We start from the raw sequence: 23,627 nt of genomic DNA, 5'->3' as shown, positions 1-23,627 counted from the left end.
CAACCAGCCATAACCTGCGATTTACTGCAACAGAAATTCATTATGAGAAAAAAATAAAAATAATAATAAAATTTACAATGTCTTTGGAGCAGCAGAGGCTTAACCTACTGAGCCACCCAGGTGCCCCCCAACTTTTGTTTTGACAGAAGCATTAAAAAAATAAAATAACCATCTACCACCTTTAATAGGAAGACCTCTAACACCAAAGATAAGTAAAAACAATCTCAGAGTCCTTTAAACTGAATAAATTTAGCTATACAAATAACTTGCTACATTGTCTTTATGGTTCATCTTATCACCTTGGATTAGTAATAAGGTCATTGTTGACCAGTACTGGTTTAGTCTACTGACTGACTTCTGCACATATTAATTTGTCCAGACATGAATTTGACAGCAGCTGGTCAGCAGTCAGTTCAAGGTCAAAGCTGCTTGAATACAGGTATTCTGTGATGCTGACTGAAGGAAGAACTATGTCTTCCATGACAAGCATGCAGGCGCTGGCTGACCTTCTTGCTGGGAGAAGAGTCCACAGGGCTCCCTGCCATCAGTGCCAGAATCTTCCTTGACAAGCAGTCTTGCTTCTGCTTAGGACCTTGCTGTATCAGGGCCAGAGTTGAGTGCTGTAACTCTTTCTTTATATAAGAAATCTTTATGTAAGACATCCTCAATTATAAGAGATGAAGCTTGCATTCTCTACTCTGTTGTGGAAGAGACAGTCTGAATATGAATAGAACTGGGAACGGGGAAAGGACTGATAGGACAGGATCAGAGCTGCCAACTGTATGAAAAGGAGCTTGGAACTATGACCCTGTAGTCAAAAATGGCACTTAGACTGCTACAGAGGGGATTAAGATCAATACAATCTAGTAGGTCAAAGGTAGCATGAGCAGTTCCTATTCTAGACAAATGCCCAACATATGCAGTCAGCATGTAACTTCCTACCACCAACTCTGTATCACCTGAACGCTTGAGTTCTGTTCTTCCTATCTCTTCAGGCCTAATGTAGTCCCAAGAAATGCCTTGTCGAGAGAGACAAGGGTCTGTTTCTGGGGTCCTTCAGGAGCTGGGGTTCCCTATCATAAAAGTTGGATGACTCCACATCAAATTTGATTGGCAAGCCCCCGTTGAGTAAACACATACAGCCGAAAGTGAGTTGCAGAACTAAAGAAACGTGAGTCCAGAGCATTCTCGGGCAAGGACCTGCAGCTCCCCTCAGGCTGCCCCAAGCCAGAGTGGTCCAGCTCCCAGTAGAGGATGGCGTGGGGTTAGGCCATAGGATTCCTGCCGCAAGAAAAGTGACCAAGTTGTATTCTAGTGGACCAAGTGACACTCACATGACACTAAAGTTTACACGTACTTTCCGTGGTCCCACATCTATGTGGGGGCAACAAAGTGGAGGCTTGCAACAAAACTTGTATCTCTGCTCCACCTTTCACATTTTTTCTTTTTAATTATGCATTAATGAATTTGTCTTCTCATTAGACTCAGAGTATCTTAGATACAGGAATTATTTTTTATTCATCTTTGTGATCTCAGTGCCTAGCATAGTCTAAAATATTATAAATGCTCATTAAATCTTCACTGATTGATTGATTGAATGTTCTTACATTGTGTTACTGTCACCTTAATATAAATGTTGAAAGCAGAGGCTTTCAAATGTGTCCATAAAAATAAAAAGCATCCCAGCTCACTCTGCAAAAGCACATATAAAGAAGGAGTGATTATGCATATAGAGATGCTAGTCCTTTGCAATAAAAACTTGTCTCCAGAGGAATTATAAACCTACTTGCTGAATGGGAAAGTTCTCGGCATACATATGCATAACACTGATTGCAACGGGGTGTGAATCTGAGCAATATCTGACATGAGAACAATGAAAATCCCAGCCCTTTGAGCTTCTAGTTCCTTGACAAGAGACACATTTTCTTTGCGGATTTCAAAGATGTTAAAAATGTTTTGTTAAGACTCCAGATGGAAGAATATATTAATTTTAAATTTTAGAATTATTAATGTAGTTCACAACTACTCTGTCAGTTATTGTATTTTCTGATATAAATCTAACACACACAAGAAGAGAAAGATATCTTTTTTATTAGGTTTTATAAACATCTGCTATCTAGAACTTTAAAAGAAAATTACCCCAGAGAGTCAGCTCTATTTCCTGACACCTCAGAAGCATAAAGCCAATAGAATCAAAGGCTACAAAGAAACATTTGACAATGCTCTTTAAAGATTTCATGGGAAAATGATTTACATGCCAAGGTAATGTTATTTTAGTGGCACATTCATCAAACTGACAAATGAACACTTTTAGATGTATTTGCAGAGTCATAAGAAAAATCTTATGTCCTTGGGAGAAATGGTGACATATCAGATTTATGAAGAGGGTCTTTGGTTTTCACTGTCTCATAGTCTATGTGATTTGTGCATCTATAACCTGAAACCACGGAATTTGAATCCTAAACTGCACTCAAAAGAAAACCATCTGATGAAGGACGGTACGTGAAATTTTCATTTTCATTTTCATTTTCTTCACTGGACATGTATTGAGGGCCATATATTGAATGACATATATTGAATGAGTGAGACCCATCATTATTAAGGATTTTCTTCATAGAAAGTTTTCAGAAACAGGAGGCCCTATGGAGAATATTGGGAGGAAACAAAAAAGAATATAGTAGTGGGAGCCTGTGTCTAAACAGTTTAAACGTTGTCAGTCTGAGTAACTGCCAAACACATGACTTTGAAAACAGCTGAAGGGACATGTATAAGGCATGGTGCTACTGTAATTGATTAATCTACCTGGAACATTTTCAGACGGAAATGAGGTACTAAGTACCTGGGAGTGGTGAAAACCAGGATTGTCCTGGCCAAATCAGAATTAAGACATTCCATTATACCGTGTTTCACCAACTGGATCTCACTGATCTTAAAATCCTAGGATGCTTCTCGGGGTTTCTTTGATTCTCCCCTCCAGAATCAACTTATATCAACTGGCTAAAGCCACTCTAGGAGGTAGAAGAGTAAGACTAAAGAGAGACAGCATTTTTTAAAGTGTATTATACATTAGTAATTATAGTAGCCCAAAGAAAACCTTGACAGTATATCTTTTATGAATGGAATGAAGACCAGTTTGCCCCCCTGCAAAACAAAAAGCAAACATCTGATTACTTGTATGAGCTCTTTCCCTATAGTTTTAATATTACTGGTTGAAATAATTTGAATGAACTCTACTAGAATAATCTCAAAAGATTGTATTATATGAGCTTAAGGCCCATTATTTATTTATTTACTTATTTTCAGCGTAACAGAATTCATGGTTTATGTACCACACCCAGTGCTCCAGGCAATACATGCCCTCCATGATACCCACCACCTGGCTCACCCAACCTCCCACCCCCCACACCTGCAAAACACTCAGATTGTTTTTCAGAGTCCATAGTCTCTCATGGTTCACCTCCCCTTTCAATTTCCCTCAACTCCCTTCTCCTCTCCATCTCCCTATGTCCTCCATGTTACTTGTTATGCTCCACAAATAAGTGAAACCATATGATAATTGACTCTCTCTGCTGGACTTATTTCACTCAGCATAATCTCTTCCAGTCCCATCCATGTTGCTACAAAAGTTGGGTATTCATCCTTTCTGATGGAGGCATAATACTCCATAGTGTATAAGGAACACATCTTCCTTATCCATTCGTCCATTGAAGGGCATTTTGGTTCTTTCCACAGTTTGGCGACCGTGGCCATTGCTGCTATAAACATTGGGGTACAGATGGCCCTTCTTTTCACTACATCTGTATCTTTGGGGTAAATACCCAGTAGTGCAATTGCAGGGTCATAGGGAAGCTCTATTTTTAATTTCTTGAGGAATCTCCACACTGCTCTCCAAAGTGGCTGCACCAACATGCATTCCCACCAACAGTGTAAGAGGGTTCCCCTTTCTCCACATCCCCTCCAACACACGTTGTTTCCTGTCTTGCTAATTTTGGCCATTCTAACTGGTGTAAGGTGGTATCTCAATGTGGTTTTAATTTGAATCTCCCTGATGGCTAGTGATGATGAATATTTTTTCATGTGTCTGATAGCCATTTGTATGTCTTCATTGGAGAAGTGTCTGTTCATGTCTTCTGCCCATTTTTTGACATGATTATCTGTTTTGTGTGTGTTGAGTTTGAGAAGTTCTTTATAGATCCTGGATATCGACCTTTTGTCTGTACTGTCATTTGCAAATATCTTCTCCCATTCCGTGGGTTGCCTCTTTGTTTTGTTGACTGTTTCCTTTACTGTGCAGAAGCTTTTGATCTTGATGAAGTCCCAAGAGTTCATTTTCGCTTTTGTTTCCTTTGCCTTTGGAGACATATCTTGAAAGAAGTTGCTGTGGCTGATATCAAAGAGGTTACTGCCTATGTTCTCCTCTAGGATTCTGATGGATTCCTGTCTCACGTTGAGGTCTTTTATCCATATCGAGTTTATCTTTGCATACAGTGTAAGAGAATGGTCGAGTTTCATTCTTCTACATATAGCTGTCCAATTTTCCCAGCACCATTTATTGAAGAGACTGTCTTTTTTCCACTGTATATTTTTTCCTGCTTTGTCGAAGATTATTTGACCACAGAGTTGAGGGTCCATATCTGGCCTCTCTACTCTGTTCCACTGGTCTATGTGTCTGTTTTTATGCCAGTACCATGCTGTCTTGGTGATCACGGCTTTGTAATAAAGCTTAAAACCAGGTAATGTGATGCCCCCAGTTTTGTTTTTCTTTTTCAACATTTCCTTAGCAATTAAGGGTCTCTTCTGATTCCATACAAATTTTAGGATTATTTGCTCCAGCTCTTTGAAAAATACCAGTGGAATTTTGATCGGAATGGCATTAAAAGTATAGATTGCTCTAGGCAGTATAGACATTTTAACAATGTTTATTCTTCAGATCCAAGAGCATGGAATGGTCTTCCATCTTTTGTGTCTTCTTCAATTTCTTTCACGAGTGCTCTGTAGTTCCTCAAGTACAGATCCTTTACCTCTTTGGTTAGGTTTATTTCCAGGTATCTTATGGTTCTTGGTGCTATAGTAAATGGAATCAATTCTCTAATTTCCCTTTCTGTATTTTCATTGTTAGTGTATAAGAAAGCAACTGATTTCTGTACATTGACTTTGTATCCTGCCCCATTACTGAATTGCTGTATGAGTTCTAGTTGTTTGGGGGTGGAGTCTTTTGAGTTTTCCATATAAAGTATCATGTCATCTGCGAAGAGAAAGAGTTTGACTTCTTCATTGCCAATGTGGATACCTTTTATTTCTCTTTGTGGTCTGATTGCTGTTGCTAGGACTTCTAGTACTATGTTGAACAAGAGTGGTGAGAGTGGTCATCCTTGTTGTGTTCCTGATCTCAACGGGAAGGCTGTGAGTTTTTTCCCATTGAGGATGATATTTGCTGTGGGTTTTTCATAGATAGATTTTACGAAGTTCAGGAATGTTCCCTCTGTCCCTATACTTTGAAGAGTTTTAATCAGGAACAGATGCTGGATTTTGTCAAATGCCTTTTCTCCGTCAATTGAGAGGACCATGTGCTTCTTCTCTCTTCTCTTATTGATTTGTTCTATCACATTGATTGATTTGCGAATATTGAACCATTCTTGTAACCCAGGGATGAATCCCACCTGGTCACGGTGGATAATCTTTTTAATGTGCTGTTGGATCCTATTTGCTAGGATCTTGTTGAGAATCTTAGAATCCATACTCATCAGTGATATTGATCTGAAATTCTCCTTTTTGTGTGGTCTTTGTTAAGGCCCATTTTAATGCACACTTCTGTGAACCCATGAGCAATGCATATTGACTAGATATTACAAGGTTCTTCGTTTCAAAGCAATTCATTTCATTCTAACATTAGAAACAAATGAACAAGCCATTCTTCATAAACAGAATCTAAAGTTTAAATATTCCTCCACTATGAACATAGTGATACAAATGAGCATTTTCCCCATATCTTCCTAGAAATCATTCAAAAGTAACAAAGGAAATGGAAAAATTAAAAGCAAACCAAATTTTTGGTGAAGTCAGAAATTATAATTTCCTGATCACACTGTGTGCAAGGGCTCCCATACGTAGCCAAGATCCATTGAAAGACAAGTAGAACCAAAGAATTTGTCAAAGACAATTGGAACAAGTTGAAAATAAGAGGCTGTGGGGGAAAATCTCACTAACAAGACTGGTCAGAGTTGGGAACTCTTGGAGTGGCAGCCAAATTATATTTCCATGGTTATGCAAATAAATTCACTGAAAACAATGGAAAATGCTAGATAAAATACATCATTTTTAAGTCCCAACACATTAAAAGTATTTAAGAGCTGAAAATCCAGTGGGGAAATTTCCAGGTCAATTTTTGGATGAAATCCTATAACCAAAGTGTTAAATAGATTTTCAAAACACCCAGTCTACCAAGGCCTTCAAGGTATTTGCCAATACTGCTCATGGGCAATGACTTCAGGGCTAGAAGAACAAAAATCTATCCCTAGAATCCACCTAGGAGTGAGTTTTATAAGAAAGTCTTCCATATGTAATAGATATTATACTCACCAATATTATTTTTCCTTATTTCCTGAGAATACAAGAGGTTAAAACTCCCAGCTCTCTTGCAGTTGGTGGGGCCATTTGACTAGTTCTGGATAACAAAATAAATATGAGCAGAAAAAATATATGTCCTTTCCATGACAGTGAAAGTTCTTGTACATTTCTCAATTCTTTCTTCCCCTGACAGAGCAGTCAATGACTTTCTAGAGGATAGAGCCTGAATCAGCCTGAATCCCAGAGTATCTGTGTGGAGGAATGCCCACTCTTCCACCAAAAATTACAGTTGACTCTGTGCGAGCAGGAAATAAACCTTTATGTGTTAAGCCACTGAGATTCGGGGGGTGGTTATCACAGATGAAGTTTAGCCTACTCTAACACAGAAATCAGTACCAGAATTGGGATGGGTGCTACTATAACAAAAATCTAAAGTATATGGCATTGGCTAAAAGTCAGACAAAGACAACAGGAAGCTGATATTGCAGGGTGGAAAGGCAAAACATTTCATGACTACAGTAGGCAAAGAGTCAACTCATGTATCTAGTGAGGCAGAGAAAGAGATTGGGAAAAAGTTCGTGAGTTCCCTGTGTGAACTGTGATTGTTTTTTCCCAACATATTTGTAAAAGAGAGAGAGGTAAATTCAGTTAATTGGCTGGTTTACAAGAAGGTAAAAGGAAACTAGAGAGTCCTGAAATTTGGGGTCTGAAATGTTGGAAGAGCCAGCAACTTTTAGATCTCAAAGAGTAAGAGAGAAAACTCAGAAAGATCTTTTTGAGACAAAGTTCTATCAAAGCTGAGCCTTGCAGCAAAGTTCATCCCATTGTTAGATGCTCCCAATGAATTAAGCCACATTCAAGCAAACATCTGCCTAAGGAGAGAGTCAAACAGAAATTCCCAGGGTTTCTGATTTCTGTAACTACAGCAGTCTCAAAGTGATAGTCAAGGTATTTATTATAAGAGAAAAAATAAAGAAATATAGCAGAACTTCATCTAGAAAGAATTGAGAGTGAGGCTATTACCAGCTGGAATTAACTGAATTCAAACAAATAAGCTTATGAAATTCTTAAAAATTGTTCTTCCAAATAAGCCAGCAGTCTGAATTTAAAATCCTTTAACTGCTCAGTACTTAAAATATTCTTTGAGAGGCCCTTGGGTGGCTCAGCAGGTTAAGCATCCGATTCTTGGTGTGGTTCAAGTCATGATCTCACGGGTTGTGGTATAGAGCCTTCTCCCCTCTTCAAGCTCCGCATTCAGCAGGGAATCTGCTTGAGAATCTCTCCTCTCCTTCTGCTCCTGCCCTCTCCCCCGAGCACTCTCTCTCTCCAAAATAAATAAATAAATCTTTTGAAAAAATATTCTTTGGCCTCCCAAACTTCTGGAACTAGGAAATGAACTGAGAAAGCTGAGCAGTTTCACAGGAAGACATAGTCACAACAACATCCATTGCAGATGTGCTCAAGAATAATAGAAAAGACGACACACAGGGCAGAGTCAAGGGCCACAGAGGACAATGGGAAAGGGAAGCTGCTTCCAGAAAGCAGAATGCGGGTCTAACAAAGAACATTCCTAACACCAGAATAGGGCTCTGTGTGCCAAACATGATTTAAGAATGACTATGGACAAATGACAGTCCCATCTCTTCCATCCTTCTTTCTGAGCAAGAGTGCTTATTACAGTTATCTTATCCTTGTCTCACCATTGTGCATTGGGAGCAGAAAATTTGTCCCTTTCCTTTATGGTTTTCTGAATCACATAGAGCTACATCTAGTCTACAGCTACACTTAGTAGAGAGACAATAGCATAACACATAGAGATCTTGAAATTTTGACCTGTGACTGGACAGAATTTGGGACATTATCCTTGGATAAATAGGTGAACATAGTATGCACATGGAGTGTGAAGCCAATATTTGGTGACTGTCTAAATTCAACTTAAAGTGCACATAGAACTTTTATAAAATTAAGAAAAAATATTTTAATTATGTTTGAAAGATATAAATGACAACTCAATAACACTAAATATTTATAACACATTTTTTAAAAGATCCTTCTTCAATCTAAACATACTTAAACACTTCAAAGATCAAAGATCAGTACAAACTTAAACTGTTGAATTTCTAAAAACTACCAATAAACTGAAATATTACTTATAGGAATCCATAAGATTATAGCTATAGCAGTAGAAAGAAATTCTAAGCTTTAAGTACTTATATCAACAAAAATGAAACAATGAAAATAAGTAAAACATCTAATTCAAAAACACAGAAAAAAGAACAAGCAGGCCAAAAGAATCCAGAATGACATAATAATTCAAGATAAAAGTATAGTTAAATGCAGAATTAAACAAGTTAGAAAACTGAATAAATGAGTAAGTAAGCAAAATAGGCACATCTGAAAAATCCAGAAAAAGGGCAAGGGAGACATAAACAGAGTAGAGGGATATAATATCCACATTATGGAATATTATTAGGCAATAAAAAGAAATGAACTATTGATAGTTGCTACAACATGGATGAAACTTGAAAACATTATGCTAAGTAAAAGAAACCAGTCACATAGCACCATATATTATTTTATTCCATTCATATGAAATGTCTAGAATAGGCAAATCTATAGAGACAGACAGTAAGTTAGTGGTTTCTAGAGTTTAAAGGGATTCAGGATGGATACCCAACATTTGCATCAACATGGATGGGACTGGAGGAGATTATGCTGAGTGAGATTAAGTCAAGCAGAGAAAGTCAATTATCATACGGTATTACTTACTTGTGAAACACAAGGAATAACATGGAGGATATTAGGAGAAGGAAAGGAAAAGTGAAGGGGGGGGATATCTGAGGGGGAGATGAACCATGAGACACTGTGGACTCCGAGAAACAAACTGAGGCTTTTAGAGGGGATGGGGGTGGGGGGAATGGGTGAGCCTGGTGGTAGGTATTAAGGAGGGCAGATATTGCATGGAGCACTGGGTGTTATATGTAAACAATGACTCTTGGAACACTACATAAAAAACTAATGATGTGGGGCACCTGGGTGGCTCAGTGGGTTAAGCCTCTGCTTTCGGCTCAGGTCATGATCTCAGGGTCCTGGGATCGAGCCCCACATCGGGCTCTCTGCTTGGCAAGGAGCCTGCTTCCTCCTCTCTCTCTCTGCCTGCCTCTCTGCCTACTTATGATCTCTCTCTGTCAAATAAATAAATAAAATCTTTAAAAAAAAAAAAAAGAAGAAAAACTAGTGATGTATGGTGACTAACATAACACACAAAAAAAAGACCAATTAAAAAAAAGGAGTTACAGCTAAAAGGAAGAGAATGCCTTCTTACATTAAATAAAATGTTCTAAAATCAATTGTGTTGGGGCGCCTGGGTGGCTCAGTCATTAAGTGTCTGCCTCTGAGAGTCCTGGGATCTGAGCCACCAACCCCCACCCCAGCATTGGGCTCCCTGCTCAGCGGGGAGCCTACTTCTCCCTCTCCCTCTCCCACTCCCCCTGCTTGTGTTCCCTCTCTCTCTGTCACTCTCTCAACCTGTGTCAAATAAATGAACAAAATCTTTAAAAAACAATAATAAAATCAGGGGCTGCCTGGTGGCTCAGTGGGTTAAGCCTCTGCCTTCGGCTCAGGTCCTGATCTCAGGGTTCTGGGATCAAGTCCCACATCGGGCTCTCTGCTAGGCAGGGAGCCTGCCTCCTCCTCTTTCTCTCTCTCTCTTTCTACTTGTGATCTCTCTCTCTCTGTCAAATAAATAAAATCTTTAAAAAAAAAACAATAATAAAATCAAATCAGTTGTGTTGATAGATGGACAACTTTTTTTTTTAAGATTTGATTTATTTGACAGAGACAGAGACAGCAAGAGAGGGAATACAAGCAGGGGGAGTGGGAGAGGGAGAAACAGGATTCCCGCTGAGCAGGGAGCCTGATGCGGGGCTCAATCCCAATGTCCTGGGATCATGACCTCAGCCGAAGGCAGACACTTAACGACTGAGCCACCAAAGCCCCCCGAGATGGACAACTTTTAAAAAATATATTTTATTTATTCATTTGAGAGTGAGATAGCGAGAAAGCACAAGCAGGGGAGAAAGCAGCCTATCCACTGAGCAGGGAGCCCAATGTGGGGGTTGATCCCAGGACTCTGGGATCATGACCTGAGCCGAAGGCAGATGCTTAACTGACTGAACCACACAGGTACCCAATGATAGATGTGCAACTTGGTCAATAAACTGAAAGCCACTGAATTATACACCTTAAAAGGATGATATGTGTAGTATGTGAGTTGTATCTTAATAAGGTTGTTAAGAATAGGAATAACCATCAAAATAGAAGAAAAAATCTAAAAGCAGTAAAGACTACTTTCCATAAATCTATGCAAATATATTTGGAAAGCTAGATGGCACACATAACCTTCTATGAAAAGCTGTTTACTAAAATTGTCCTCAGTAGAGACAGAAAGGCTAAATAGACAATTCCCAAAGAAGAAACAGAAAAAGGTGTCAAGGAAAAAAGAGACTTTTCCATCAAACAGCACCATGCCCAGACGATTTTATTATGGAAGGAAATTTCTTATTTGTACCTTACTATCTAGCATGATGTTTGACATGCCTTGATCTCCTTAGGTGTCAGAGGTACAAGGGCAAAGATAGGGCCAAGAAGACCTATAGTGGAGCAAATTACATTCACTACATTCATTTTGACATAAGTTTAAAACAACCACCGGCAGCTTTTCCAAATTATTTATATTTATTTTAAGATTGTTTAACATACAGGGGAGCCTGAGTGGCTTAGTCAGTTAAGCCACAGACTCTTGATTTCTGCTCATGACCTTAGGGTTGCAAGATCAAGCCTCATGTCCGTCTCCATGCTCAGGAGGGTGTCAGCTTGAGATTCTCTCTCTCCCTTTCCCACTGCCCCTCCCCTCAATCTCTCCCTCTCCTATAAATAAATAAATCTTTTAAAAAATAGATTGTTTAACATACAAAATAACGCCTCTAAAAAACAAAACAAAACAAAACAAATATACAATCTATCCAGACTAGATTCTCTACTAAATCACATTCCTTGCAAGGTCTAGAAAGGAGATCACGATATGTTAAGCTATAGGAAATTGCCTTCGATGAGATTTTGGTTACTTGTCGGCATGCACCCCTACAGCGAGAGCAGGTGCCACTGAGCTCTGAATGCTCAGGATTATTATGCAGTAATAAGTAAGAATTCCTTTTCTGTGATGATCTATTAGGAGGTTTGCTGTTTATGCCCTTGCTATGAATGACCATATGTAAATTTAGCTAACCTGAATGTGTTGGCTTAAGATATATATTAGCTGTTGTCCCCACCCGTCTGGCCATAAGAGTTATGGATATGTAACTCAGGCATCATATAGACAGATGATTAAATGCTATTAAGATGCTGTTACCCTCCCTAGAACTAAAAGTCACAATTCTTGTAATCGCACACTTGACATCAACAGAGACTGGTAATAATGCGATCAAAACTGCCCACACCTATTACCAAACACTCCAGTGGAAGGGGTGGTAATGCTTTCAGTTGACAACTAACTAATGTGTCATCTTTAGTTCTCCATGTGAACCCTAGGAGCTAGAACCTCCTCCTCTAGCAAACTTGACCTGGTCCAGTAGGCTTAAGTGCTCCTCTTGGATGTTCCCAGGATGCTCTTCCGGCTTACCCTGATCCTAGTATGCACAGCACATAGTATTTGCCTGGCCAGCCTTCCCTACTCCTGTCTCACGGTAATCTTGACCTCATTGTCAAATCCCAGACTCAGCAGAGTGCCATCAACATAGCAGTGGTTTAATAATAAACATTTTTTTTAAACAAATGCTATTTTAAAAAAAGAAATATTTAGAAATAAAAATATTTTTAAGTGATTTTTTTTTCCAAAAGTTGATTTAATGTTTCTGGCTCCTGCTTGAGCATCTCAGTATTTTTCCAAGTGTTTAAAAAATTGTGAGAAGTCATTCATACATTTTAATTTCAAAATATTCTTTCTACCACTTTATTTTTATTTTTTAAAGATTTATTCATTTGGCAGAGATAGCGAGAGAGCAAGGGCACAAGCAGGGGGAGTGGCAGAGGGAGAGGGAGAAGCAGGCTTCCCAGTGAGCAAGGAGCCCCACAATGTAGGGCTCCATCCCAGGACCCCGGGATCATGACCGGGATCATGATCAAGCCAAAGGCAAACACCCAACCAACTGAGCCACCAAGGCACCCCTTCTTCCTACCACTTTCTAGAAAAGAAAGCTAAATTCTTTGCAATAAATAAATAATGTCAATTTTTTCTTTTGATTGAACTTAGAACAATCTGATTGGGGATCTAACATCTTACCAAAGAAATATATATAATTCTTTTGCCAATTAATGGTTGATGCATCAAAACTTAGTTAAGTTAAAATAAAGAAGTAACTGTATGACTCATAACAATTAAAATGTAATTGTATTTCAAAATGAAATAAGGGAAACCAGTAGTAAAAGCTTAGTGTCTAGCAAAAACAATAATACGATATTCAAATCTACTCAGAACTAACTTTTTCAAAGCATTGTAAAAATATATTTATCTAATATCTACACAAGATTTCTGTTTTCTGTCCATTATACCTAAAATCAATTTTTTAAAAGTGCATTGTGTAGGTGCTGGTTAGGTGGGGTGGTGAAAGCTTAAAGTCGAAGTAAGAGCCAATGTAGGAAATCCCTAATATATTAATGTGTATACTCTAAATTTTTGCTATAAAAATGGGTATTTGGAACATGGAATTCATTCTCTATGACAGTAGCTATCTATAGGATATAGCAGATAGAGTAGCTATCTCTAGGATAGAATGGGATATAGTAGATATCTATAGGATTTTGAGCTCAGCACTCCTTTCTCCTGGGTATATCCATCTCATCCTATGGTTATTGGAGAACTGACATAATTTCCATCTAACCCTGCCTATTTGGATGACCCAAGAATGCACATCTAACCTGAAATTTTTGTATGCAGAACTGAAAATTCCTTAACACCAAACTTTTGTGCGTGTGTATGTGTGGATAAAAATATAAGATAAAAATTCCAGAATTGCAGCAGCCATGTTTTCTGTAGTTTTCAATGATAAGATGAAGCAAACACAAAAAGAGGAGGAGAGAGGAGAAATTAAACGAGACCTGTTTGTATTTGCCTCTTTTATTCCAGTTGTTCCTAAGGTGGAGCTGCATCCCTGTCTTCCTTCTTAACTGGTGATCAACCACTCCATTCTCTTGCTTCCTTAGGCTAGTGTAAGCTGAGTGTCTGTCACTTGTAATCAAAAGAAGTCTGACCAGTACACAGAAAATAGTACCAAGAGGTAGCTTCCTTGGCCAACTCAGAGTAGTTTATCTAATTATACTAGCTTTAGTGCTGTTAAAAAAGTTGAGCCCACCACACTTGGGTGACTCAGTTGGTTTATTGTCTGACTCTTGATCTCAGCTTGGATTTTTTTTTTTTAAAGATTTTATTTATTTATTTGACAGAGAGAGATCACAAGCAGGCAGAGAGAGAGGAGAGGAAGCAGGCTCCCCGCTGAGAAGAGAGCCCGACGCGGGGCTCAATCCCAGGACCCTGAGATCATGACCTGAGCCGAAGGCAGCGGCTTAACCCACTGAGCCAGCCAGGCGCCCCTCAGCTTCAGGTCTTTTGATCTCAGTTCAGGTCTTGATCTCAGGGTCGTGAGTTCAAGCCCTGTGTTGACCTCCATGCTTGGTGTGGAGCTTACATAACAACAACAACAAAACCTTGAGCCATGAGCCTGGTTATCACAGTGTCCATAGACTGAACCTCACCTTTTCAAAATGTCACTAGCTCCCACATTCTTCTCACATCCTCCCTCATGCCCCACACCTTTACCTATCCTGAGGAGTGGTCTTTGGTGGTTCCTATGGCCCAGGTGGGAGATGGTCACCAGAGTAAGCAGACAGTAGGCTCAGGCAGAGGCACTTGTATACAGCAGTGGTCTTTCCTACTCCAAGTGCATGCACATGTAGAAATGCCTGTCCTGTAACATCCTACCTTACAAGGGTTCATCTTGCAAGCAAAACTTGCAAGATGCTTTATTTTGGCTGCCAGTTAAGCAAAACTTCACATAAAGGTCAAGGCACAAGAATTCTATAACTACCAGTTTTCAGGAAGAGAATTTGACTGAAATTTCATAAAAGAGAAAAGCATTGAAAGAAAAATTCAGTCAGGGCAAAAGGATGTACGGTGTCCTGGATTTCATTTTAAAAATAGAAAATAAGGTGCTTCCCCCCCAAAATTACTACATTCAAAGTCATTTGTGGGTATGTGCGTATGTTGAGGAATGAGAATGTAGAACTAGATTAAAAATAACTGTGGCGTAGGATCTACCATTATAGAACTGAGACAAGAATGAAAGGGTGGTTAATCCGAATGAATGTGAATAACATCATCCTTTTTACCCAACATAAAACTAGCAATTAAAAAGATATTTTAAAAAGACTCATAATAAACCACGAAGAGTGACTCAGACTCTAAAAGAGATGAAGCACTGTGTCTACATTCTGATCATTCAGAGAATGTTTGCTTCAGGGGAAAAGCTGTAGGAAATGATACCAAATTTTTAAAAGTAATTTTACTTTATTCTTATTATGAAGATAATACATGTTCATTATGGAAAATGTAGAGGTGGCAAAGAGGAAAAAAAAGGCAAATAATCCACAAATCTACCTACCATCCAGTAAGATAAAATCCACAAATCTACTACATCCAGTAAGTATTTCGTGTTATGGTTAAAGTCCTTTCAATCTATTTCCAATCCATTTCGACATACACTTTTTTTTAAAGATTTTATTTATTTATTTGTCAGAGAGAGAGAGTGAGCACACAAGCAGGGGAAGCAACAGAGGGAGAGAGAGAACCAGGCTCCCCACTGAGCAGGGAGCCTGATGTGGGACTTGATCCCAAGACCCTGGGATCATGACCCGAGCCGAAGGCAGACACCTAACTGACTGAGCCACCCAGGTATCCCTCGACATACACCTTTAACAAAGGAATTCATCACATCTGGTTTTTGTTTTTGTTTTTTTACCTATAGTGAGACTGTACTTTGAAATATTCATCTTTTTATTTTTCTCTGCTTAACTTTGTAAGATAACCTTTGCTTTAATAAATCAGAGGCATCCACATTTGTCTTGGGAAGACTTAGGGTTGTTTTGACAGGAATATGAAGGAAAATAAGCGTGGCTGATTAACTTCTAACAAAATGGAATTTTTGAGTTCGAAGCAAGATATTTTTCTTGAAAGTCACCGTGGAGAAATAAAAGGACGAAATTTCTTAAGCTGCTATTAACAAGACTCAGAAGCTCCCAAACATAGCTCAGATAGGGTGACCTTACAATTCATCTTTTTCACCAGATCACTTTAGAAAGTGAAAGAAAAGGCTTGAGTAATTCCAGGCGAATGGGAGTGAACTCTCCTGGGAAAACCCCAGCCTGCACACACCCTCTCCATCGGGTATTTGATGGAAGCTGCCAGAGGGCAGAGGCAGGGCTGCTGCGTTGAGGGATGAGGTGTCCCTATCACAGGGGCTATAGGTGACCAGCCTCAGTCAGGGACGTGATATGGGGATCTGTAGTGCCAGCAAGAGCCAAAGTGGAACTAAGTCCATAAGCAGAGACATAGGGTCCTCAACAAAGTGGATTAGTCAGGAATTCACCAGAAGCAGCACCAGAAGTTGGACAAAGGGTGACGTGAGCAAGAACAAGGACCCACACATAATCTGGGGGCCTCACTCCCCATCACCAAAATAACATACAACGTCAGTCCCTCACACACACAGATGCGACTGGGGAAAGGACAGTGTGGAGGATGAGGGACTCAGAAATAGTGGGCACCATTCTGAAAGAGACTATTTTAAATTAAAACAAGCTGTTTAAACTTGAAGAGACAGATACCCTTTAGTTGGCAAGTTTGAATTTTTTCCAAGTAACTAACAATTGAAAAGCCATAAGGATCCATTTTAGAAAATATATCTTATATATACATCTGAATTGTGTGCAAATTTCTAATTCTGCCACCTACTCCTCAATGGTGAATATATTTGCATGTCATTGGTCTACTATTACATCATCTCAAATGGTCATATGATATTGTAATTTAGAATTTTTTTAAGCATGAGTTAAGAAACAAAAATATCTCTTTAAAATATAAATTCATTTGTCCCTATACAAACTTAAAATCTTCTTAGTACCTGTCAGTCCCTGATAAGTTACGCACTGCAAGTAAGAATAGCATAAGTTTAGCTCCCAATTTTAAATTCTTCACCATTCCAGTCAGAAGAAGAGTACATCGTACTTCTCTAAGCTCACTTATACAGAGGTAAGCAAACACACTTCAGTGTTGTCCTGTTTGATCAGGATAATGGCTATGAGAATCTATTCTGGTTTTATTATGAATTTTGCCATTCTATAGACTTTTACCTCTGGGTCTTTCTAAAGCATAAAATAGAGGGTCCCAACCCAGTGCCTTTTGGGTTTCTGTGTGTGTTCATTCTATCTGCTCATTTGTTCATTTCTTTGATGAATGTTAATTGAGCACCCACTGTGTTCTTACCCCTTGCCCTGAGGCTTGCTCTTCTCACTTCTCATTTTGACCAAAAAAAGCCTTTTTAAAGGCTCTTCTCTCTTCTTTCCAAAGTCTATGCTGCATGCATGGAAACCACATAAGCAAACTTATTTAAAATGTACATAAAATAGGAGTTAATAAGCATTCAGTTGAGGGCCTGAGCTGTTAAAGGTAGGAGGATGGAGGCTTGGTGGAAGGGGAAGCATTTAAGGATTTCAAAAAAGAGGCAGGCTGCACCATATAGTTACTAAAGGGCTTTTTTTTTTAAATTTATTTATTAATATTCTTTTTAAAATTTTTAAAATAATAATAAATAATAATAATAATATTTACTTTTTTTAAATTTTTTATTTTTTATAAACATATATTTTTATCCCCAGGGGTACAGGTCTGTGAATCACCAGGTTTACACACTTCACAGCTCTCACCATAGCACATACCCTCCCCAATGTCCATAACCCCACCCCCCAGCAACCCTCAGTTTGTTTTGTGAGATTAAGAGTCACTTATGGTTTGTCTCCCTCCCAATCCCATCTAGTTTCATTTTCTCCTACCCCCTTAACCCCCCATGTTGCATCTCCACTTCCTCATATCAGGGAGATCATATGATAGTTGTCTTTCTCCGGCTGACTTATTTCGCTAAGCATCATACCCTCTAGTTCCATCCACGTCGTCGCAAATGGCAAGATTTCATTTCTTTGTGGAATATATACACTAAAGGGCTTTTTGATTTGCCTTTTCATCCTGTTTTGTGAGTGTGTATTAGAGATGTGATGAGAAGGATGTGTGCTAGAGAAGGTCTGGGTCACCCTAGCTTGGCCCTGAGCCATGTGAAGGACTCCAAATACTGCCAGGTTAGTCCCTGAGAAAGTCACTGATTAAATACAGGAAGAATGATACAGCATATTAGAAAATGCATCTCTATTTTCTTTGTAAGTACACTAATGATTCCTTGTGGGCTTGAAAGCGGGCTCTCCTCTGGTCATGGAGCACCTTAAATATACATGAACCCCCTGTTCAGACAGCACAACAGATTGTAAGTCCGAAAAGCATCATAGAAAGCTCTTTCTTTCCCCAAGCCAAATGATTTTATGTAGAAATCTGTAAAACTACGAACTTTCCTACCCCACAGTTAACACTGCATTCTATTTTTCTTCCCTTTTTTCCCTTTCTCTTTTTGTTTTCTTATTATGGGGGGGGGGTGGTAAGGAAGGGAAGAGTAAAATGCCCAGGCTCTTTAATTAGGGCTTAGACAGGGGAGAAAAGTAATTGAAATATATATAAAATTAACCTGAGCTCGTAAAACTCTAGGTGTCACCATGGAGACCAGAGCATGAACTGTCTCCATGGAGACCCGAATGAATTTTGGGGCTTTAAATTATCATCACTTATTACCTGATGTCGATTTAGGCAATGAAGAGATGACTTAAAATACATATATAAAAATATAAGAAGTAACCTCACATCAGGGAATTTATTAAGGACAAATCTAGTTGTTCTTATTCTTAGTATTCCATTATTCCAATGAATGGAAAGATACTCCAAGAGAAGATTTCCCCCCAACTCGGAATTTCTTATGGAATCATCTAATGGTATAGCTCTACAAATGCTACAGGAATGACTAGAGAAAAATAACTTCTAGAAAAGGCCTCTCTCATTCAGAAGCGTCAGTGTGATACAGGTGATACTGGTGCTATCCATCATTCCAGCTGTAAGGAAGAGATGGTGCCCAGATGTCTTATTCTAGTACTGCCCCAGAGACACTTTTAACATGACCATTCTGTGCATATCACTTTAACAGGTCTATTACATACAACTGTTTTTAATACGTGGAGTGAAGTCAGACTGTTGTATTAAACATGCAACCTAAAGAGAAACACAGAAATCATGCAAATGTTTAAACTATATAAGCAGAGGTAAATCAGAATTTTTCCCAGTTACAGATTCTACTTTGCAAGCCTAGAGGTAAAGTCATTTAATTGATCAAATACTCAGTTGAGAGGTCACTTGGAAGGTATATCATAGATAGTATATTCATTGATTAAATAAAAATCACTCATAAAAGATTAAAATTTAGTAAGAGTTTTAATATATAATAAGTCATTAGAAAGCAAACAATTACAACCAGAATGCATTAAAAACAAAATAGCTAGGGGCACCTGGGTGGCTCAGTGGGTTAAAGCCTCTGCCTCAGCTCAGGTCATGATCCCAGGGTCCTGGGATCAAGCCCCGCATCAGGCTCTCTGCTCGGCAGGGAGCCTGCTTCCCCCTCTCTCTCTGCCTGTCTCTCTGCCTACTTGTGATCTCTGTCAAATAAATAAATAAGATCTTTAAAAAAAAAAAAAAACAAAATAGCTGATCAGATTATTCATTTGGAAGTTTATATAATTTGAACTCTGTTTTTTTTTTTTTTAAAGACAAATTTTGGAGACTGCTTGGATATGGAAGGGAAGCAAGGATGCTAACTGCACAGCCAGCTCAAAGAAATCAAGTATTTCTCGCATTTTATGATCAGTTCTCATTATTTAAGTTGTTATATTCTATAAAGTTGTCACAAATAATTAGCAGATACTGAACCACTGCTCCTGGGGGAAAGAAAAGCAGGTTCCTATGAGCCTCTGCTCACATTTTCATCAACCAATCAATATATAACCTGCTTTTATGTATGTTTCTGTTTAAAAATACCTTATTTAATATCTTCTACTGATTCATTTACATTGAACTCACAGCCAACAGTACTGTAACTCGTGACTGAATGAAGCTTATGTGACATATATTTTCTCCACAAGGCGCATCACAGCCTCCTTGCACACAACACTAGATAGCACTCCAGCAGTATGGGAGCTCTATAATGAAATCACCAACGAAAAGCAGAAAAATGCTAAATAGACCATGAAAAAAACCCCTACTTGTTTATAGCATGAGAGCTGAAACAAAAAGGCAGAGTGTCACTTTGATCTCAACCAGTAGTGTTGAGGGGGTTTGGGGGTGGGGAGTGACTAAAAACCTTTGCCTCTCCACACATGTTCATAAATGACCATGAAAGTACCTTGAGTATTGATTTGGGATTATAAATATATTTTACCAGGTAGGCAAATTTACAAATACTGAATCTGCAAATAATGACGATCAACTGTACTTGTGGACTATAGAGAACTATTTCTATTTCCCTATGAGGTTGCTTCTTACTATTCCACTGCACCTGCCTGTGAGTACAATGTTCTCTTTTGTGTATCTATGGAGCTCCTATTCTTCCTTCTAAACCCTGCTCAGGAAACCATACATACACACAAACCTCTCCCTGTTACCTTTACCTCTTATACTCATCTCTATTTTGCACAGGTCGGATTATTCTGAATTTAATGGCATTCTCCTTTACAGATCTATGAAATTCCTTGAGGTCCATGACCATGTCCTAATACATGTATATAACCTTTACTGTGCTAAGTGCCAGACTACATGTTAAAAGGTGCTTCACATACAATACCGTGTTTAATCTTACAATAGTCTTAGCATCTCCATTTTACAGTTGCAGAAACAGAGGCCTAGAGCAGTCATGTGACTCGCCATATCACATGCTACAGAGTTGATACTCCAACCTACAGTCCAACTGTTCAACCATTATATTATCCTTAAAAATTATTATTAGCTACCATATATTTTTGACTGCTTACTATATACAGGCATAGTATTAAATGCTTTAGACAAATTAACTCATTGAATCCACTTTACCTGTCTCTGTGTCTCCAACACATAGCAAAGTGCATGACACATGAATGTTGAATTTATTTCTTCCTGTTCCCAAATGTTCTTTCTAAAATTAATAGCATAAGAACACTCTACATTTTCGCAGTGACCATAATGACTTTCCATGTTAGACCACACTTCTCCCCCACCAAATTCCTCATCTTCTCATGGATGTTCTTCTGTGGTTTTGCTATTGATGCCCACAAGTCATGGTAGGACAAAAGAGAGCAGAAACACTGTCCACTTAAAAAAGGTCTTTAACAATAATTTCTAATAGTGATTTATATTATGACCTACATCTTTATAGAGTAACATAATCATGGAAGAGCTAAGTGTTTTGCTTGAGGTCTATGAGGGAACCCCTGTATGAGGCTAAAAGGGGGGGATTTTCTACTTCATAATAGAGCTTTGGATTCCAAATCTATCTAGCCTCTCACACTGAGTTCAAAATAGGCAGAGAGTCAGTTTTAGGGATAAGAATTAAAAGGGGAGGGTCTTGTAGGAAAAGTGGGTAGGCTGTAGAAAGTTTGCAAGACAGATGCTGCAGGGTTCACATATATTACATGAATGAATGGGATCAAGGAGGGTTTAGACAAATTAACCATCACCCTCCTGCTGTCCCCTAATGGACCCTTCCTTTTAAGAGTAAGTAATGTTATTTCAGAAATGTGATTTCTAGGCCTCACCTGCATAGACTGTGAGAGTGATGTATGACCTCTGGTGGACTGGGAGCTGCTGCAGCAGGTCTCACTGTGTCTGGGGAGCTGCTCTTGGAGGCTTTCCTATCTCTTCCTGCTGCCCAGAACACTCACTCCCACCCTCTTTATCTCTCCTATGAAAATCTTTCTTCTCTTTCTTTTTTCTACCTTGTCCCCTCTCCCAGTTCTCTCACTTCTCATCTTTTTCTGTCTCACCTCTTCCTTTTCCCTTTCTCTGCTCTTCTCTCCCTCTTCATTCATTCTCTTCTTCTCTGTTTAGTCTATCCTCTCCACCCTTGCCCTCTCTGTTACTATCCTTTCCTCTCCTCCCCCACCCATCCCTTCCCCCAGCAGTCAGGAACTGCAGAGAGCTGGCTCACCAAGAATACACCAACACGGGTTTCGAGTACTTCTTGTGATGGGAGCGGAGGGTGAGGGAGCCCTTGCGCTCCAGCAAGTCCGTGGGTCCGAGCTCAAACCAGTATTGCCTACTGCTGCACCAGTCCTGGCAGGAGCTGCCAGAACTCTCCATTGAGGCTGGCCACATTCAGACCTCAGAGGATTTCTTTCTGCACCTATTCTTCTCCCCACGCCAACACCTACCAGAATTCAGGATTCGGCGTCTCTCATCTCCTGAGCAACCTGGGGCGGGGTCAATGGAGAGGGCGGGGCCAGTGGAGGGGCGGATCCCTTAAACCTAATAGCTCTGGTTTCCAAGACACGGTAGGCACTGATTAGAAAGAAACTACAGGGGCACCTGGGTGGCTCAGTGGGTTAAATCCTCTGCCTTCAGCTCGGGTCATGATTCCAGGGTCCTGGGATCGAGCCCCGCATCACGCTCTCTGCTCAGCGGGGGGCCTGCTTCCTCCTCTCTCTCTGCCTGCCTCTCTGCCTACTTGTGATCTCGGTCTGTCAAATAAATAAATAAAATCTTGCTTGGCAAGGAGCCTGCTTCCTCCTCTCTCTCTCTGCCTGCCTCTCTGCCTACTTATGATCTCTCTCTGTCAAATAAATAAATAAAATCTTTAAAAAAAAAAAAAAGAAGAAAAACTAGTGATGTATGGTGACTAACATAACACACAAAAAAAAGACCAATTAAAAAAAAGGAGTTACAGCTAAAAGGAAGAGAATGCCTTCTTACATTAAATAAAATGTTCTAAAATCAATTGTGTTGGGGCGCCTGGGTGGCTCAGTCATTAAGTGTCTGCCTCTGAGAGTCCTGGGATCTGAGCCACCAACCCCCACCCCAGCATTGGGCTCCCTGCTCAGCGGGGAGCCTACTTCTCCCTCTCCCTCTCCCACTCCCCCTGCTTGTGTTCCCTCTCTCTCTGTCACTCTCTCAACCTGTGTCAAATAAATGAACAAAATCTTTAAAAAACAATAATAAAATCAGGGGCTGCCTGGTGGCTCAGTGGGTTAAGCCTCTGCCTTCGGCTCAGGTCCTGATCTCAGGGTTCTGGGATCAAGTCCCACATCGGGCTCTCTGCTAGGCAGGGAGCCTGCCTCCTCCTCTTTCTCTCTCTCTCTTTCTACTTGTGATCTCTCTCTCTCTGTCAAATAAATAAAATCTTTAAAAAAAAAACAATAATAAAATCAAATCAGTTGTGTTGATAGATGGACAACTTTTTTTTTTAAGATTTGATTTATTTGACAGAGACAGAGACAGCAAGAGAGGGAATACAAGCAGGGGGAGTGGGAGAGGGAGAAACAGGATTCCCGCTGAGCAGGGAGCCTGATGCGGGGCTCAATCCCAATGTCCTGGGATCATGACCTCAGCCGAAGGCAGACACTTAACGACTGAGCCACCAAAGCCCCCCGAGATGGACAACTTTTAAAAAATATATTTTATTTATTCATTTGAGAGTGAGATAGCGAGAAAGCACAAGCAGGGGAGAAAGCAGCCTATCCACTGAGCAGGGAGCCCAATGTGGGGGTTGATCCCAGGACTCTGGGATCATGACCTGAGCCGAAGGCAGATGCTTAACTGACTGAACCACACAGGTACCCAA

The 23,627-nt window shown here is 39.6% G+C and overlaps 1 protein-coding gene across 1 annotated transcript in view; it reads right to left on the bottom strand.

The window, feature by feature from the left end:
* LOC111153657 (chromosome unknown C9orf135 homolog) overlaps positions 1-22,165 on the bottom strand; it is a 77,246-nt gene extending 55,081 nt beyond the window's left edge. The window contains exon 1 of the mRNA XM_022512808.1: positions 21,999-22,165. Coding sequence (XP_022368516.1) covers positions 21,999-22,165 — 167 coding nt within the window. The remainder of the gene's footprint in view (positions 1-21,998) is intronic.
* Between the last annotated feature and the right edge of the window lie 1,462 nt (positions 22,166-23,627).

The sequence above is a fragment of the Enhydra lutris genome, unplaced genomic scaffold, assembly GCF_002288905.1.
Source record: "Enhydra lutris kenyoni isolate GAN:26980312 unplaced genomic scaffold, ASM228890v2 scaffoldscaffold33, whole genome shotgun sequence".
Classification (NCBI taxonomy): Eukaryota; Metazoa; Chordata; class Mammalia; order Carnivora; family Mustelidae; genus Enhydra; species Enhydra lutris.
This window is presented reverse-complemented; position numbering and strand designations above follow the sequence as displayed.